Genomic DNA, 20,588 nt, shown 5'->3' on the forward strand with positions numbered 1-20,588 from the left:
TGGGAAGAACTTTATAAGCACATCAAAAGTAAAAAAAATAAATAAAAATGTTCTTTCTTATAGGATCTTTGAAAAGAATACACAGAGATGGCTGATCCCTGGCAAGAATGCATGGATGTTGGCATTGAGATTGCTAGAAATGCAGGAGCAGTAAGTCAATGTTAATGTTTGTCTTTCTAAATTTCTTTGTGGTGCTGGTGATTTTCAAGTGTGGAATTTTCATGGTCTCCCCTTCACTTCATGCAGGGTTTTTATTTGTGTACACAGAGTTGGGTAAAATCCTTACTTGCATATCTTAAAGCACACACCACACGTAACCACTCTCCAGCGCCTTATCGGTGAGTAGTACTGCCTTACCTTGGTGCTTCTGTCTTCCTTATTCAGAGACTTTCCTTTATGTGAAATAACTACCAGCTTCTCAAAGTTTGAATTCAACTCAAGTGTCAAGAGGTTTTTTTTATTGTCATCCTGTCCATACACCATATTGCAGCATACAGTGTCACAAAATATTTGTTCCCCAGGACCGCAGTGCAATATATACATAAACACAGGACAGGTAAATAACTTATAGATAGATAAATAAATAATAGGTAACTGAACAGATAGAGAGATGTCCAAGTTATTACTCTCTCTCTCTCTCTCTCTCTCTCTCTCTCTCTCTATATATATATATATATATATATATACAGTGGTGTGAAAAACTATTTGCCCCCTTCCTGATTTCTTATTCTTTTGCATGTTTGTCACACAAAATGTTTCTGATCATCAAACACATTTAACCATTAGTCAAATATAACACAAGTAAACACAAAATGCAGTTTTTAAATGATGGTGTTTATTATTTAGGGGAGAAAAAAAATCCAAACCTACATGGCCCTGTGTGAAAAAGTAATTGCCGCCCTTGTTAAAAAATAACCTAACTGTGGTGTATCACACCTGAGTTCAATTTCCGTAGCCACCCCCAGGCCTGATTACTGCCACACCTGTTTCAATCAAGAAATCACTTAAATAGGAGCTGCCTGACACAGAGAAGTAGACCAAAAGCACCTCAAAAGCTAGACATCATGCCAAGATCCAAAGAAATTCAGGAACAAATGAGAACAGAAGTAATTGAGATCTATCAGTCTGGTAAAGGTTATAAAGCCATTTCTAAAGCTTTGGGACTCCAGCAAACCACAGTGAGAGCCATTATCCACAAATGGCAAAAACATGGAACAGTGGTGAACCTTCCCAGGAGTGCCGGCCGACCAAAATTACCCCAAGAGCGCAGAGACGACTCATCCGAGAGGTCACAAAAGACCCCAGGACAACGTCTAAAGAACTGCAGGCCTCACTTGCCTCAATTAAGGTCAGTGTTCACGACTCCACCATAAGAAAGAGACTGGGCAAAAACGGCCTGCATGGCAGATTTCCAAGACGCAAACCACTGTTAAGCAAAAAGAACATTAGGGCTCGTCTCAATTTTGCTAAGAAACATCTCAATGATTGCCAAGACGTTTTGGGAAAATACCTTGTGGACTGATGAGTCAAAAGTTGAACTTTTTGGAAGGCAAATGTCCCGTTACATCTGGCGTAAAAGGAACACAGCATTTCAGAAAAAAGAACATCATACCAACAGTAAAATATGGTGGTGGTAGTGTGATGGTCTGGGGTTGTTTTGCTGCTTCAGGACCTGGAAGGCTTGCTGTGATAGATGGAACCATGAATTCTACTGTCTAACCAAAAAATCCTGAAGGAGAATGTCCGGCCATCTGTTCGTCAACTCAAGCTGAAGCGATCTTGGGTGCTGCAACAGGACAATGACCCAAACACACCAGCAAATCCACCTCTGAATGGCTGAAGAAAAACAAAATGAAGACTTTGGAGTGGCCTAGTCAAAGTCCTGACCTGAATCCAATTGAGATGCTATGGCATGACCTTAAAAAGGTGGTTCATGCTAGAAAACCCTCAAATAAAAGCTGAATTACAACAATTTTGCAAAGATGAGTGGGCCAGAATTCCTCCAGAGCACTGTAAAAGACTCATTGCAAGTTATCGCAAACGCTTGATTGCAGTTATTGCTGCTAAGGGTGGCCCAACCAGTTATTAGGTTCAGGGGGCAATTACTTTTTCACACAGGCCATGTAGGTTTGGATTTTTTTTTCTCCCTAAATAATAAAAACCACCATTACAAACTGCATTTTGTGTTTACTTGTGTTATATTTGACTAATGGTTAAATGTTGTTGATGATCAGAAACATTTTGTGTGACAAACATGCAAAAGAATAAGAAATCAGGAAGGGGGCAAATAGTTTTTCACACCACTGTATATATATAAAAAATCCAACGTCTGTTTGTCTGTCTGGCCACTTTTCACGAGAGAATGGGTTTAGATCGGGTTTTTTCCTGTAATTTGCTTGGTCAGTATAACGGCCCACCTGTCTACTGTCAATAACCCTGACGGCCTGAATAATGGACTATGCCCAGCTGTAATGCTGCGCTGTTCTACTCTCTAAATCTTCCTCTCCACTGCCATAGAGGCATATTCCCGAAAGGCCACTACATTTATCTGGAAGCATGTTGGCATATACTGTATATATATATACTGTATATATATATACAGTTAGGTCCATAAATATTTGGACAGAGACAACTTTGTTCTAATTTTGGTTCTGTACATTAACACAATGAATTTTAAATGAAACAACTCAGATGCAGTTGAAGTGCAGACTTTCATTCAGTGGGATGAACAAAACGATTGCATAAAAATGTGAGACCACTAAAGCATTTGTTTAACACAATCCCTTCATTTCAGGGGCTCAAAAGTAATTGGACAAATTAAATAACTGGAAATCAAAAGTTCATTTCTAATACTTGGTTGAAAACCCTTTGCTGGCAATGACAGCCTGAAGTCTTGAACTCTTGGACATCACCAGATGTTGGGTTTCCTCCTTTTTAATGCTCTGCCAGGCCTTTACTGCAGCGGCTTTCAGTTGCTGTTTGTTTGTGGGCCTTTCTGTCTGAAGTTTAGTCTTCAACAAGTGACATGCCTGCTCAATTGGGTTAAGATCAGGTGACTGACTTGGCCACTTCTTTGCTTTAATAAACTCCTGGGTTGCTTTGGCTGTATGTTTTGGGTCATTGTCCATCTGTATCATGAAACGCCGCCCAATCAATTTGACTGCTGTATTTAGCTGGATTTGAGCAGACAGTATGTCTCTCTGAACACCTCACAATTCATTCGGCTGCTTCTGTCCTGTGTCACATCATCAATAAACACGAGTGTCCCAGTGCCACTGGCAGCCATGAACGCCCAAGCCATCACACTGCCTCCACCGTGTTTTACAGATGATGTGGTATGCTTTGGATAATGAGCTGTTCCACACCTTCTCCATACTTTTTTCTTGCCATCATTCTGGTAGAGGTTGATCTTGGTTTCATCTGTCCAAAGAATGTTTTTTCCAGAACTGTGCTGGCTTTTTTAGATGTTCTTTAGCAAAGTCCAATCTAGCCTTTTTATTCTTGAGGCTTATGAGTGGCTTGCACCTTGCAGTGCACTCTCTGGATTTACTTTCATGCAGTCTTCTCTTTATGGTGGACTTGGATATCGATACGCCTACTCCATGGAGAGTGGTGTTCACTTGGTTGGCTGTCGTGAAGGGGTTTCTCTTCACCATGGAAATGATTCTGCGATCATCCACCACTGTTGTCTTCCGTGGACGTCCAGGTCTTTTTGCGTTGCTGAGTTCACCAGTGCTTGCTTTCTTTCTCAGGATGTACCAATGTGCCACTCATAATATTGTAGCAATTTCTCAGAAGGGTTTTTTCTGTTTTCGCAGCTTAAGGATGGCTTCTTTCACCTGCAAGGAGAGCTCCTTTGACTGCATGTTGTCTGTTCACAGCAAAATCTTCCACATGCAAGCACCACACCTCAAATCAACTCCAGGCCTTTTATCTGCTTAACTGATAATGACATAACGACGGACTTGCCCACACCTGCCCATGAAATAGCCTTTGAGTCAATTGTCTAATTACTTTTGAGCCCCTGAAATGAAGGGATTGTGTTAAATAAATGCTTTAGTAGCCTCACATTTTTATGTAATCGTTTTGTTCACCCCACTGAATTAAAGCTGAAAGTCTGCACTTCAACTGCATCTGAGTTGTTTCATTTAAAATTCATTGTGGTAACGTACAGAACCAAAATTAGAAAAAAGTTGTCTCTGTCCAAATATTTATGGACCTAACTGTATATATATTGTGGACACTGGGGGCATTGTTGCCCCGTGAAACCCAACAGACAGATACTCTGGACACAAGTTTCAAAACACCAAGAAGATTTTTAATCTTTTTCTTCACTATAGTGCCTCCAAAGCACCACATCCACAATGCACATAGTAATCAACACAATACGTTTCCTCCTCTCCTCCCAGCAAGCTCTGTCACACTCCCTCCCAACTTCAGCTCGCTTGCTGGGTCTCCACCAGTCCTTTATATAGTCCTTGACCCGGAAGTGCTTCTGTCCTTCCGTCCCCATGACTTGGGAGAACTTCTGGGCTATATGGGAAACAAAAATCCTGTGTCTCCCTGCAGAGCCACCTGGCGGCACCCATGGTGCCCAGCCAGAACACCCCTCTACACTATATCCAGGGGGAGCAGTCATGGACACTGCAATACCCCCCCTGAACACTAGATAGCCTCCCCCATGGGGTGGAGCAGTGCCTCGGTTTCCCACTGGGCTCCCTGGGAATTGGAGTTGGGTGCAGCCCTGTTGGGTCCTGCAGGCACCGTGGGGGGGTGCTGTGTTTGGGACTCCTGAGCCCTTGTAGGCAGCATATACATCACACCCGGAAGTGCAGCCGGAACTCGGTGATCAAGCACCTGGAGCACATCCGGGTGAACTATAAAAGGAGCCAGCGACCACCACTCAGGGCCAGAGTCGGGTGGAGGAGGACAAGGTTACCTGGGAGGAGTGGTGGTGCCAGAGAGAGAAGAGTGCTTGGTGATACTTGGTGTGCTTTATTTGGGACTGTGTATTGCCTGTGGGACACGGGGAAGACATGCGCCCACAGGGGAAGAAAATAAAATAGTTTTTGTTTATTTTACACGTGCCTCCCGTGTCCAATCTGTGTCGGGTCGGGCGCTATACAGCGTCCATTCTTACAATATATAGGGTGTGTCAAAATTATGTTAACACTTGAATGGTGGAAACAATTTATTCACAAAACATACTTCATATGTGTCAGATAATAATTCATTAATAATAATTCATTACATTTATATAGCGCTTTTCTCAGTACTCAAAGCGCTGTCCACACAGGGAGGAACCGGGAAGCGAACCCACAATCTTCCACAGTCTCCTTACTGCAAAGCAGCAGCACTACCACTGCAACACCTGAGATGATTTAAGGAATGTCTCAACCTGTTTGCCATCATGTTCAACACATGTAAGCATATGTGGCACATAAATTGTCCACAAAAAATGTATATAAGTACGAGGGGCGTTCAGATATAAACAGGAATTTTTGAGCTGCACATTATTTATTGAATACAGTGAAATGACTTACAGTACACACTATTTTTCTATGTTGTCTCCTGCCACTGCAATCCACTCTATCTATCTATCTATCTATCTATCTATCTATCTATCTATCTATCTATCTATCTATCTATCTATCTATCTATCTATCTATCTATCTATCTATCTATCTATCTATCTATCTATCTATCTATCTATCTATCTATCTTATAGTACCTTTCATATTTATCTATCTATCTATTATATAGTGCCTTTTCTATCTATCTATCTATCTATCTATCTATCTATCTATCTATCTATCTATCTATCTATCTATCTATCTATCTATCTATCTATCTATCTATCTATCTTATAGTACCTTTCTTATCTATCTATCTATCTATCTATCTATCTATCTATCTATCTATCTATCTATCTATCTATCTATCTATCTATCTATCTATCTATCTATCATCTATCTATCTATCTATTCTTTCTATCTATCTATCTATCTATCTATCTAGTCTTTTCACTGCATGATGACCTATTCTTGCACAGCATCAATAACCTCCTCATTTGGCTTGAATTTCATCCCTCCTAAAAATTCCTTAAGTGGACCGAAGACATGATAGTCCCTCTCTGAATGACTTGTACCAATCATACATTGTAGACTGAGAGAGACACTCATCCCCAAACTGATTTTTAAGTCTGGAATAAATCTGAGATGGAATGACTCCTTCATTTGTCAAAAGTTTAATAATAATGAGCTGCACAACACTACTGTGTACCTCCTGCTCCGACATATTGATTACAACTGACAAGAAGGGGGGAAAGAGCAGCTAGCACCAGTAAGGACAACTTCAAACATGCATGTGTTTGTGCAATGAGTCATGTCTACCTTGCACTCTTTATAAGATCAGAGCATGAAAAGTCCTGTTTATAATTGAATGCCCCTTATATATACATAGCAGTACCATTAATGTTAACATCATTTTCACTCACCCTGTATATATACATACAAGGTATTTTATTTTCATTCAACTTCAACAATTTGAACTACAGTGAACCCTCGTGTATCACGGTTAATCCGTTCCAGACTCTACCGCGATAAATGAATTTTTGCGAAGTAGGATTCTTTATTTATAAATCAAATATTTTCGCAGTTAGAGTATAGAAAAACTGTTTACGACCTTCTAAATACGTTTTTTAACATTATTAGAGCCCTCTAGACATGAAATAACACCCTTTAGTCACCATTACACTCGTATTACCCAATATATTAGACAAAATAAGAGAAAATAAGACATATTAGACGTTACAAATATCATATTATTATTATTGTACTGTACATTTAATTACACACACACACAGTTCTTACACACAACCACTAACCTATGAAGGCACGAGCTCAGTAGGAGAGTCTTCAGGTGGTGCAGTATCTTCAGCAGGTGCGTCGTTGTCTTCTTCCGCTGAAGGAGTACTAGGAGTAGGCAGTGGATGTCTGGGTGTGCGGCTGAAGAACATCTTGATAGGCAGTTGCTGGCGCTGTCTTTTCATATGCGTGAGGAGGCTTTTGTAGGGTATTGCCATCTTTGATCATATCCAAGAGTTTCACCTTCTCCTGGATGGTAAGCATCTTCATCCGGTACTTAGTTTCATTGTCAGAAGGCTTAGAAAAAGCAACACGTTTAGGAGCCATCGTGGGGCTTAGATAAAAGTTCTCAGAAAGCACATGCGTAGTGACGTAAGCGTGTATGAGAAAAAATCGCGATAGAGTGAAGCCGCGAAAGTCGAAGCGTGATATAGCGAAGGATCACTGTATATTGATAAGTCCATTGCGTAAAAACCAAATGAATGTCCAGATTTTAAGGCAAACAAAATAGGACAAACACTGCGGGGACTAAATACTTTCTCAAAGCACTGTATGTGACAGTGCAGGATGGCTAAAGACTCTTTGTATTTCTGTTTGCTTTTCTGTTTGCGTTATTCATGTCTGGAACAGAAGGCAACTGTGTGCCAGTAATATATTAAGCTGGCTTCCCCACCATTTGTAGTAGTCCTTTCAGTTGTGCCCTGAATAAGCACTGAAATAGAACGTGATGTGGCTCATTGATGTCACTGATGAGGTCAACACCAGTTTTTGGAACCCTTTCTTTGGCTGAAAATTAAGAAATTGAAGATTAGTTTGTCCTTTAAAATTCTGAGCAATTAGTACTAAAGAGTGGTTCTTTTGTCTAAGTTTTGCACCAATGGGGCCATGACTTTAGGACATTAGAGCAATTTAGATGAGAACAGGCCATTCAGCCCTATAAAGGTTGCCAGTCCTATCCACTTAATTCTTCTAAAGTAATGACTTTTGAAGGTCCCTGAAGTCCTACCGTCTACCATACTACTTGGTCACTCATTCCATGCGTCTGTGGTTCTCAGTGTGAAGCAAAACTTTTTAATATTTGTGCGAAAGGTCCCCTTAACAAGCTTCCAACTGTGTTTCAATGTTCTTGATGAATTCCTAGTAGTGTTGATCCACTGACAAGTGGCAGACATACAGTGCTCAGCATACATAAGTACACCCCCTTTCAAAATTAAGATTTTTTTTTATTCATTTCTCAGTGAACACCAGAACAAATAGCAGAATTTTGACAAAATTGAATATTTATTAAATATTTATTTTATTAACAACATAAACTCTTGGTCAACAACATCATTAGGTTCAGAAAATAATTCATTTTATTCAAATGAGGTGTTGTAAAAATTAATTCACCCTACAACAAATTCCACCAAATCTAATTTTTTATATGGCCTCCATGATTTTTAAGAACAGTACCAATTTTTCTAGACATCTGTCTTTCTCTATTCTTCAGATCCTGGATGCTGGATGGAGAGTGATGCTCAACCTGTCTTTTGAAACTGACCAAGTATTTGGCACCCATCCTTGTTTATTCTGTATTTAACAAAAATAAGACTTTGCTTTAGAGTTTGAATTCAACAAAATATTTCAAATAATAACGCAAAAGTAAATGGCATGGACAGAAATGATGGGACCCTTAATCTAATACTGTATTTACTTGCACAACCTTTAGAGTTTGTAATCACTACACACAAGCGATTCCTGGAGTTCTCTATGAGACTTCTGCAAACTGTCCACAGGTCGTTCGGCCCACTCGTCCTGAACAAACTGCTCCAGCTCGGTCAGCTTTGAAGGGGTCTTCTCCAGACTGTATGTTTCAGTTCTTTCCATCGATGTTCAGTAGGATTCAAATTAGGGCCCATAGAAGGCCACATCAAAATAGTGCAATGTTTTGTTCTTTGCCATTCTTGGGTGATTTCATCTGTGTGTTTTGGCTCGTTAACCTGTTGAGGTTCTTGGCACTGGGCAGGATGTAACATTATCAACGCATGCTCCCAGCCTCTCTCTCTCTGTCTTGCTGAACACTCAGGTATTGGAGTAGGCAACTGAAGAAGGTCAGACGAGTACCAGAGCAAAGAAATAGGGATCTGGTAAAAGTTAGTAAACTGCAGTTTAACTTCATACCCTTGTAAAGACACAGTAGACTTGATCTTAGTTGTGAGAAATATGCAGACAAGCTGTCTTAACATATTTTTAAATGTTATGAAGGTGTCTGAAAGCGTGCTGGTGTGGGTGTGGATGATTCTTAAGTGTTTGCATTGATACCAGTCTCTGTGGAAGACTGGTCAGGACAGCAGTTGATGATAATGATGAATGTGCAGTGAAAATAATGCTTCATCAGGAATGGGGCTCGACTCTGTTGGTATTTGCTACAGTGGTGGTGGTGAAAACCAGAGAATTGTTTCAGGGACTACAGGTGGGCGGCACGGTGGCGCAGTGGGGTAGCGCTGCTGCATCGCAGTTGGGAGACCTGTGGACCTGGGTTTGATTCCCGGGTACTCCCTGCGTGGAGTTTGCATGTTCTCCCCCGTGTCTGCGTGGGTTTCCGCCGTGCGCTCCTGTTTTCTCCCACAGTCCAAAGACATGCAGGTTAGGTGGATTGGCGATTCTAAATTGGCCCTAGTTGGTGCTTGGTGTGTTTGTGTGTGTCCTGCGGTGGGTTGGGCACCCTGCCCGGGATTGGTTCCTGCCTTGTGCCCTGTGTTGGCTGGGATTGGCTCCAGCAGACCCCTGTGACCCTGTGTTCGGATTCAGCGGGTTGGAAGATGGATGGATGGGTGGACTACAGGTGGCAGCTCATTTATCTTCATGATCTTGTGGGAGTAAACTGAGCAAGTGGTAAGGAGACCAGGGTAAAGCGGTACATCGGGTAAGCTGAATTTTGTGTTTCTATTTAACAGAATCAAGTTATGTATTTTAGTACATTCTTGTTTATCATGGAAGGACCCCTTACACCCCTCACATGGACTTTTCACACTTCTGCCATCCAAGAGAAGATACTGCAGCATCACAGCTAGATCTGCCAGGCTGCAGGAGAGTTTTTTACCCCCAAGCTGTCAGACTCCTTAACACCATGCTGCCCCCTGGGATCTTCCACACGGCCTCCACCACCTTTAAAAACAGAACTTTTATACATGTGAGCCACTGTCCTGTAAAGACGAGTGTGCAGGTAGAAAAGAACTGAAGATCTCATACTGACCTTTAAGGATTTTGCACACTGCACTTTGACATTCTTTGATATCCTTCTGCTGTGAAACATTCTGACCTGCCATTGTTTACACGTCTTAAACAACTATTATCATACACTGATCATTTCTGTATTATCTATATCTATTATTTATTTATTATAGTACATATTTATTGACTATATGTATCTGGATTGCATAATACCATACATTGCATCAATGTTCATATTGCTTACTACACGTTAATATTGCTGATACTTCTTTGTCTTGTCTTTGCACAATGTCTTGTTTGTGTTTTAATTTTAAATTTTTAATTTTTATTCTATTTTTAATTTAATTTAAATTTTTTATTTGCACTTCGTGTTGTTACACTGTGGACCCTGAGCTTCACAATTTCGTCTATCTGTATACTTGTACAGTCATATGAAAAAGTTTGGGATCCCCTCTCAGCCTGCATAATAATTGACTCTCCTTAAACAATAAAGATAACAGTGGTATGTCTTTCATTTCCTAGGAACATCTGAGTACTGCGGTGTTTTCCGAACAAAGATTTTTAGTGACGCAGTATTTAGTTGTATGAAATTAAATCAAATGTGAAAAACTGGCTGTGCACAAATGTGGGTCCCTTGTCATTGTGCTGATTGAATGCCTGTCACTGCTCAATGCTGATTGGTTGGATGAGGTCATTAAGCCTTGAACTTCATAGACCAGTGTGTCCAATCATGAGATATAAAGGGGATTTAAGGTGGTCAATTACAAGTTGTGCTTCCCTCCCCTTTGACTCTCCTCTGAAGAGTGACAGCATGGGGACCCTCAAAGCAACTCTCAAAAGATCTGAAAACAAAGATTGTTGAGTCTCATGGTCTAGGGCAGGGGTCCTCAATCACGGTCCTGGAAGGCCGCAGTGGTTGCAGGTTTTTGCTCCAAACCAGTTGCTTAATGAGAAGCACTTATTGCTCAAGTAACACTCCTGCATCACTTTAGTTGTCTCGCTAGAATTTGAACCCTTACTGCTTATTTTAGTCTTAAACAGCTGTATTCTTGGTTTTTAATTGCTCCTAATTAGCAATAACAATGCAAATGACAAAAGAGACAAGCATTTCTCCATTGAGCTTGTTTCCATTTACACCTTTGTGTTTTTATCATGCACTGTTTGATTTAATTAAATACTTGGAAGGAAAGCCTTCAAATCATTTGGATGATATCCTTAGAAAGGGGAAGAAAATCTAGGATATGAGAATGACCTGACACAGCAGAGTTAAAACACTAACAAGCCATGAAATTAAATTATTGGCAAGATTGCTTTCTAATTAAGCAATTGGGTTAGAACAAAAACCTGCAGCCACTGCGGCCCTCCATGACTGTGATTGAGGACCCCTGGTTTAGGGGAAGTCTACAAAAAGCTATCTCAGAGGTTTAAACTGTCAGTTTCAACTGTAAGGAATGGAATAAGGAAATGGAAGGCCACAGGCACAGTTGCTGTTAAACCCAGCAGGTCTGGCAGGCCAACAAAAATACTGGCGTGGCATATGAGCAGGATTGTGAGAATGGTGACAGACAACCCACAGATCACCTCCAAAGACCTGCAAGAACATCTTGCTACAGATGGTGTATCTGTACATCGTTCTACAATTCAGCACAACTTGCACAAAGAACATCTGTATGGCAGGGTGATGAGAAAGAAGCCCTTTCTGCACTCGCGTCACAAACAGTCACTTGTTGTATGCCAATGCTCATTTAGACAAGCCAGATTCATTTTGGAACAAAGTGTTTTTTACTGATGAGACAAAAATGGAGTTATTTGGTCAGAACAAAAAGAGCTTTTCATGGTGGAAAAAGAACACCGCATTCCAAGAAAATCACCTGCTACCTACTGTCAAATTTGGTGGAGGTTCCATCATGCTGTGGGGCTTTGTGGCTAATTCAGGGACTGGGGCCCTTGTTAAAGTTGAGGGTCAGATGAATTCAACCCAATATCAACAAATTCTTCAGGATAATGTTCAAGTATCAGTCACAAAGTTGAAGTTACGCAGGGGTTGGATATTCCAACAAGACAATGACTCAAAACACAGTTTGAAATCTACAAAGGCATTCATGCAGAGGGAGAAGTACAATGTTCTGGAATGGCTGCCACAGTCCACTGACTTGAATATCATCGAAAATCTATGGGATGATTTGAAGCAGGCTGTCCATCAAATTGAACTGAACTGGAGAGATTTTGTATGAAGAATGTTCAGAAATACCTCCATCCAGAATCCAGACACTCATCAGAGGCCAAAAGGAGGCTCAACTAAGTATTGATGTCATATCTCTGTTGGGTACCCACATTTATGCACCTGTTTAATTTTGTTATGATGCATATTGCATACTGTATTTTCTGTTAATCCAATAAACTTGTCACTGCTGAAATCCTACTGTTTCCATAAGGCATGTCAGATATTAAAAGGAAGTTGCTACTTTGAAAGCTCAAGCCAATGATAAACAAAAATCCAAAGAATTAAGAGGGGTTCCCAAACTTTTTCATATGACTGTATATGGCTGAGATGACAATAAAGTTCACTTTGACTTTGAGGTTGGAGAGTGATCACATGTTGCATGTTGTTCGGTTGCGCAAGTAAGAATTTCAGTGTACTCTATACACGTGACTATGCTAGTACTTATACTGCTGCTGCTGCTGCTATTGAAGGTGAAAACAATGAAGTTTAAGGAAATGATTCCAATGTCATTACGGAAGGACTGGAGGTGTGATTCATTAATGTTTTAAAAGTTATTTCGAGCTGTCTTTAATGTGCGAGGTGAAGTAAGTGCATTTTAAAATTGATTTTGTTTTTTTCTGAATTGAATTGCAGCTAATCTGTGAAGCCCTAAGAAATGAAGTATCTTTTATGACAAAATCCTCCCCTGTGGACCTTGTAACTGAGACTGATAGAAAAGTTGAAGCAATGATTATTTCTTCAATAAAGAAGAAATTTGAAACGCACAGGTTTGTCGCTAAAATTCCTTTTTGTATTGTTACCAAATTAGCAACCTTAATTTTATGTTGCAACTTTATATGGTGAACATCATACCAAAATGCTCAACAATTACTGAGATTTATTTAATGGACATCTTATTGGAGGCCACCTAAGCAGCATCAGGTAGGACCCCTTTTTACCAGCAGAACAGCCTCAGTTCTTTGAGACGTGCATTAAGAAGCTGCTGGAAAAATGTTTTAAGGATTCTGGTCTATACATATGGAGGAGTATTTTAGATAAAAGTAGATAAATAAATAAGCACCCATCTCTCTATTATATAAAAAAAACCTACAACAAGACAAGACTTTTTTGAAGAGATTTTTTCAAGTCCCGCGAGATGAGACTTTTGCCATGACATTTTTTCAAGTCACTCCCTCCTCTCAACCATTTTCAAACAAGACCACGGTCCTCTCACCTCTCATTCGTGGGAATGCTTTTGACAGACACAGTTCCCGCTCTCTCAGCTCTTATAAATTTTAACGTTTTCCTCACTTAAAGTTCCCAATTAAAGAAGATGTCCAAATCTTATTGAAGAATTTCATCACAAAGGGTTATCAACAGAAAAATATTCCAAAAATTTCGATTGGTTTCACGGCAAATTGGTTAAATGCGTATCAATAGACTATGCAAAAACATTTGGTGATGATCATGTGGAAGATGAAAACAACAACTTACAGTATCCTGAAGAATATCTACAACTGTTAACACTGTCTGGTCTTCCACCACACGAATTACTGCAGAAAGAAGGATATATCCAAGAAAGGTAATATAGTACATCTTCCGTGGATAACATTAGACAACAAAGGAGATCTTGATATGCCTTTCGTATTAAAACGTTAACAGTTTCCCTTTAGAATAGCTTTTGTGAAGACAATTAAGAAATCTCAGAGCCAAACATTCGATAAAGTCATTTTATTTAATAGAGAGAAAGAAACGAAATTCAGTCATGGGCAGTTATACGTTGCGTTGTCACGATGAAAGGCCAAACACAGAATCACAATTCAATGCAATATTGACGAAAATTTAATTCAAAAAAATTTTTTTACTGAAGTTTTACAGCAAAAGTGTAAGTTTAAAAAGTATTTGCGTGTTAATCTCAAGGCCAAACAGAACGAAATCGTATTATGCACCGAATAACTCTAACACAACATGAAACATAATTTACTTTCAAATTATTACATTTTACTATTTTTGAATATGGTTAATTACTTGCTGTAATGTAAAATAGTTCTATTATGCATATGTAACAATTCCCATGAAAATAACAATGTGTTTAAATTGTACTTCCGCATCACCATACGCAAGCAACAGAACCGCAAAGAGGCTAGAGCATAGTGTGGGCTTGGGGGTTGGCAAGCAAAGCAAGTAGGGGTCAAAGCCCCTTAGTATAAATAAATGAATTGTGAAATGTGACAATCTATATATATATATAATATATATATATATATATATATATATATATTCTAAAAAGATATCTCCTGTTCTGGAAAGCAAAATGCAAGTCTACGATACGTGATAATCTCGAAAGACATTTTAAAGACCCGCGACACCAAGGAGACTTGCCACGGTGTGTCTCGCGGGGACCGTAAACATGAGACTTGGTGCCAAGAGATTGTCCCAGGGCCGAAGCAAAAAGGACAGCGGCTGTACAGGCTTTAAAAAGCGCGACAGCTGCTATCCCAACCGAACGCAAGCAGCGTTATACATCCTGTAAGAAAGAATTCAGCCACGCCCGCGGCCAGAAATAAAAGACAGGCATTGCTTTTACAACGTCATGCGAGACCAGGAATCGAGCCATCATTTAAAACAAGTCAACAGACCTCTAGGCTAGCAGTTGTTGGGCTGCTTTTGGCAGGCAAGCATCATGTGCTCCGAGCTCTTAAAACAACGACATGCGACAGGCAGAAGAGGCAGATAGCAAGCAGCAAAAAGACAGCAAATGATCCAAAGGCATATCCTTAGCGTACGTTCAGCCACAACACCCTTCACAACACGAGCAGTATTATACGTCTGGAAAGGAAGAGATGTAACCTCACGCGGGGCAGGAAATAAAGAAACAAGTATTGTTTTTACAAAAGTTTATAAAGTAAAAGTGAAAATAATGCATATGTAACAATTCACAAGAAAATAACATTCTCTTTAAATTGTAGATTGCCTGCCTAAGGTAAAGTCATCCCTGATGAATGGGGACGTGGGAATGAGGGGTCCTTTCATCGGATCAGCGCTATTTCAGATGTGGAATGGCAAAATGGGGGAGACAGCTTGATGAATGAGGTCTCCAGGACTTAAAACAAATCCAAATCATATTATGTGATATCATCCATCCATCCATTTTCCAACCCGCTGAATCCGAACACAGGGTCACGGGGGTCTGCTGGAGCCAATCCCAGCCAACACAGGGCACAAGGCAGGAACCAATCCTGGGCAGGGTGCCAACCCACCGCAGGACACACACAAACACACCCACACACCAAGCACACACTAGGGCCAATTTAGAATCGCCAATCCACCTAACCTGCATGTCTTTGGACTGTGGGAGGAAACCGGAGCGCCTGGAGGAAACCCACGCAGACACGGGGAGAACATGCAAACTCCACACAGGGAGGACCCGGGAATCGAACCCAGGTCCCCAGATCTCCCAACTGCGAGGCAGCAGCGCTACCCACTGCGCCACCGTGCCGCCCAATGTGATATCATCTAATGTGAAATTCTACTCCGTACTTCTAGAATTTTTATTTTTATGCTGTATTGAGGATTTATTCTGTTGTATGTATTGTACTGTACGGCTCAGAATTAAAAGACAATGAGTAAAATGACAAAGTAGAACTTCATAAAGACGTTTACAAACATTGACGCTAAACACATGCAGAGCAGGTTAGAGACTATGAAACCAGTGAAATTAGAAAGGCTCAAAAAAAAAAAAACGACGCTATACACATGTGGGGAAAGTTAAAGGATATGAGAGTAGGAAAATTAGAAAATTTAAAAAAAGAAAGTAAAGATCGCAGTAGTGCAAACAAACAAACTGCCTCGTTTAACTATGCACCAGTCTAACTTTGGTTTTGCACAATAATTACTACACTATTGCACCTTAACACTTAATTCTACGTTATTCACATAATTTTACTTCTTTACTATGTTCTACTATACTGTTATCTTTCAGTCTATGACTTTTTGTTAATTTAACTGATATTCTTCTAACTTTGCACAGTTTTTGATAAGCGGATCAGGATGCATTTCACTGCGTGTTGTCCTGTATAACTATGCGTGTGACAAATAAAGAATCTTGAGAATTTCAAAAACGGAGTTTACCGCACATGCATTTATTGGTTACTTTGTTAATGTATATATATTTATCTGTCTGCTTATTTAAAAAGCTACATTTACCCCAGGAGTCAAAAACGTTCTGTCTATCCCTTGTACAAAAACCTAGAGAAAAGCTGGGGTATCACCTTGGTAACCCCATGTACTTTTGGAACTGTGAGAGGAAAATAGCACGACTTTACAGACAGGAGTCCAATGCAGAACTCTACTTACTTTTTTACTTTGTAAAAAAAAAATTATTAAATGCTGATGATGTCGATCGTTTTGTCTGTGCTGAAATTCCAAACAGAGAAACCTGTCCTGACCTCATTAAAAAGATTCAGCATAATTGGGACTCGCAAGATTACAAATATTGTGTTTACAGAAGTTCTGAAATAAAAGTGAAACTAATGAAATAGCAACAATTCAAAGAAAAAAAAATCTTAAAAGTGTGTATCCGGAAAACCAAACACGGGGGTTGGCGAGCTAAGCAAGCAGGGGGCAAAGCCCCCTAGTATGTATGTATATATATATATATATATATATTGTGGAATGCATACCCCCGGTCACAGACAGACAGACACCAGAATGTCCAAAACACACTTCTTTTATTTCTTTCCGCACCACAATGCCTTCCTCATCACACTCTTTCTTCTTTCTCTTTCTCTTTCTCTTTCTCACCGCCTCTCCCCTCCTCACAAGCTTCGTCTCCTTCCTCCCAACTCTGGCTCCTCTTCTGGAGGGAGGCGGTCCCTTATATACTGACCCGGATGAGCTCCAGGTGCTCCCCTTGATGACACTTCCTGGTGTGGCGGAAGAGTCCAGAGGGTCCCTGGAAGCACTCCGGGTGCTCCTGGGAATTCTTCCGGCAGCACTTCCTGGTGTGGCGGAAGTGCTGCCATCTGGGACTTCACAACTGTCTGGGCGCCCCCTGGTGGTGACCACGTCCTCCGGTAGGGATAAATGTCCGATGTCCGGTCCAGTGGCCCATAAGCAAACCCGGGCGGCTGCCCCCCTTGTGCCCCAGGGCAAGTATTGTCCATCACGGGGGACCATCCAGGCGTCCCGGCTGGGTAGGGTCCTCATCCATCTGGGACACTGCCCCAGCACCAGCTGAAGCCCGTACGGCAAAGCGGCCTGTCCCGCGAGGGCTATGTGTTTCCCATGGCGGCGTACCGGCATACCATCGTCCACGGTCCGGTCCTGCAAAAAATGACACAAAGGAGGCAGAGACGTCGTCCCGACTCCGCCTACTGGCGTACGGACAACGTCTCCACAAATGACCGGCCCCATGGCACTTGTAACATCAGCGGCCCCCTTGCCTTTCCGGTGCCCCTCCGGACTTGAAAACAAGACGGGAACGCCCGTGCCTGTTTCTCCTCAGTTTGGTTTGGGACTACTCTCCACCGCCGTGGAGAGAGCTCTCTCACCACCTGCGAGCTCTCCGGACCCCGAGTCTTCCTGTCGGGAGACCCCCCCTTCTTTCTCCGGGGCCTCCCGTTACTCTGGGGTGCTACAACAGCCTGGATCCCCTTATGGGACAAAGGGGGACCCTTTGCTGTTTGCACTCCTCTCGATCGAGTTCCGAGCACTACGGCTTCTTGGAGCGGGGCGGTTTGGGTGCCGACACATACAAGCTGGCACCGTCCCCCCGTCTCTTCTCCGGCTACTCGCCTAGTACTCGTTCCCCGATCTACTGTGGGACGCCCTGCTGTTCGACTCCGGTCACTAACGTCACGGGTCCCTTCGCTAGGGCTTCCCCTTTCCTTTACGGTGCCAGTAATAGTTACCGGCACCGCATCAACACTCTGGCTGGAGAATCCCACGGTGTACTTACCTCCCCACTGCTTTATGGTCGTCAGGGAAGCCTCCGTTTTCTTCTCCAGCCCGTCGATCACCTCTCGCATCAAGCACAGGACCTGAAACAGCGACTGTACGGGCCGAAGGGCTTCCTCCAGCTCTCGTACAGCCGCCAGCAAAACCAAAACATCAGCCGGCACGGAACTTACAGTTTGTTCAGTTTTCCCGTCCGGCTGGGAGCCATAGAGCTCCTGCGCCTGCTCAGTTGGGCCTTCGACCGTCCCAGGATTGACATTCGTTAGTCCCGCCTTCGAACACTCACTGGCGGGTACACAACACACTCCGTCCAACTCTGTGCCTGTCTCTGGGAGGGACTTCCGGTCCTCCAACGCTCCCTCCACCCTATGAGTGGACTCGGTCAGGGAAGAGTCTTCCGGGCAGCTTCCGCCCCGCAGCCCTTCTGCAGTTAGCAGTGGATCCTCTTCGTCTCCTGTCGCCGTCTCTCCATCGCTCCATGGGTCGGCGTGCTTCGGCCACAGACGCGGATCCGGGCACTCCCCTGCTAAAAAGCAAGACCAGGAGACCGCAGGGTAAGCCCCGCCAAGTGTATCGTCGGCATACGCAAGGCTTACCTCCCGAATCCCGTCTGTTTGAGCGTGCAGTGGCTGCGTGGCCTCTTCCATTGCTCCGCCGACCCGTGCATCCGCGACGACGATGCGGGGTACAGGCGTCGCTGCCTTCAGGGCGTTTTTGCCCTTCTTCCTCCCCATTGTGCTGGCCGTCCGGTCCTCGGCAAGCCTTTTCAAGAGTTGTAGGCCCAGGAATGCGTGCCGCGGTAGACGTGTGTCTTCGTCCGCTGTGCGGGCAGCCTCCACAAAATTATTTTTCGAAAACGGGGTCCCCTCCTTTTAGCAGGAGGAGGGCCCCACGTTGGGCGCCATTGTGGAATGCATACCCCCGGTCACAGACAGACAGACACCAGAATGTCCAAAACACACTTCTTTTATTTCTTTCCGCACCACAATGCCTTCCTCCTCACACTCTTTCTTCTTTCTCTTTCTCTTTCTCTTTCTCTTTCTCACCGCCTCTCCCCTCCTCACAAGCTTCGTCTCCTTCCTCCCAACTCTGGCTCCTCTTCTGGAGGGAGGCGGTCCCTTATATACTGACCCGGATGAGCTCCAGGTGCTCCCCTTGATGACACTTCCTGGTGTGGCGGAAGAGTCCAGAGGGTCCCTGGAAGCAGTCCGGGTGCTCCTGGGAATTCTTCCGGCAGCACTTCCTGGTGTGGCGGAAGTGCTGCCATCTGGGACTTCACAACTGTCTGGGCGCCCCCTGGTGGTGACCACATCCTCCGGTAGGGATAAATGTCCGATGTCCGGTCCAGTGGCCCATAAGCAAACCCGGGCTACTGCCCCCTTGTGCCCCAGGGCAAGTATTGTCCATCACGGGGATCATCCAGGCGTCCCGGCTGGGTAGGGTCCTCATCCATCTGGGACAATATATATTTATATATATATATATATATATAAAATAGGATGAATGCCTGTCTGCATGTTCCCTGTACACTCATATACCCTTTGAGCAATCTGGACCAAATTTGGCATAGTTTCTCTCCAGGGTCATACGGACAAGGTAGACTAGAATGGAACCTAAGTTTTTCACTGTGGGGGTCCCATTGAGCTTTTATTTTTCGTTTATGTTACGGTTTGCATACCAACACCACCTGCTGGCTCAGAGCAAGTATTACAATCTTACACCCTATGACCGACCAGGACCAGATTTTGCATAGTTGCCACTCTACAGCCATACGGACTACTTTGCAACCCAAACTTTTGACCCCAGGTTTTCCAGTGGGGTATATTCCCCTTCGTCCTACAGTTTGCACACCAGTCCATCCTGTTGACTCACAGCAAGTAAAATATCCAAATGGACTGAAGTCAGACTAGCACACAAAATGTCCAGAGCTTAACATTACTTACCCGGAAATGTTTCTTCTCTCTAGTATAATATAAAAAGGAGCATTGCGTGCTTTTACAGGGAGATGTTGGGTGAGGCTTGATGGGGATTGGAAGTGCAGCACAACACAAAAAAGAGTCAAAAGCTTGTCATTTATTTCTGCTTTGTTGGCTTTTCTACATAATCTAAGCACTATGAACTGTCCAGTTTGAAATAAGAGGATGAGTCAGACATGACAGTGTTCATTGCTATAACCCAACAAGGAGTTACTGCAATTCTGGAATCCAGTTGGACCCAAAATGAACAAATTCTTGATTCATGAGAGAAGAGACATTAACAGAGAGGTAGTGTGGATGATGTCCGGGACAGCTAGCAATAACAACAAGGTCTCCATTTAAAAAACACATACATCTTTACAATTTATCATT

The 20,588-nt window shown here is 42.5% G+C and overlaps 1 protein-coding gene across 3 annotated transcripts in view; it reads left to right on the forward strand.

Moving 5' to 3' along the window:
- Positions 1-20,588, forward strand: part of LOC114653206 (inositol monophosphatase 1-like) — a 41,873-nt gene that overhangs the window by 4,628 nt on the left and 16,657 nt on the right. For 2 of the 3 annotated variants that reach the window (XM_028803392.2, XM_028803391.2), the window contains exons 2-3: positions 64-150; positions 12,937-13,070. In XM_028803392.2, coding sequence (XP_028659225.2) covers positions 88-150; positions 12,937-13,070 — 197 coding nt within the window. In that variant the 5' untranslated portion in view covers positions 64-87. Of the gene's footprint in view, positions 1-62; positions 151-12,936; positions 13,071-20,588 lie in introns of all 3 variants that reach the window. The other variant, XM_051929300.1, reaches the window with a different exon arrangement.

The sequence above is a fragment of the Erpetoichthys calabaricus genome, chromosome 6 (assembly GCF_900747795.2).
Source record: "Erpetoichthys calabaricus chromosome 6, fErpCal1.3, whole genome shotgun sequence".
NCBI classification, from domain to species: Eukaryota; Metazoa; Chordata; class Cladistia; order Polypteriformes; family Polypteridae; genus Erpetoichthys; species Erpetoichthys calabaricus.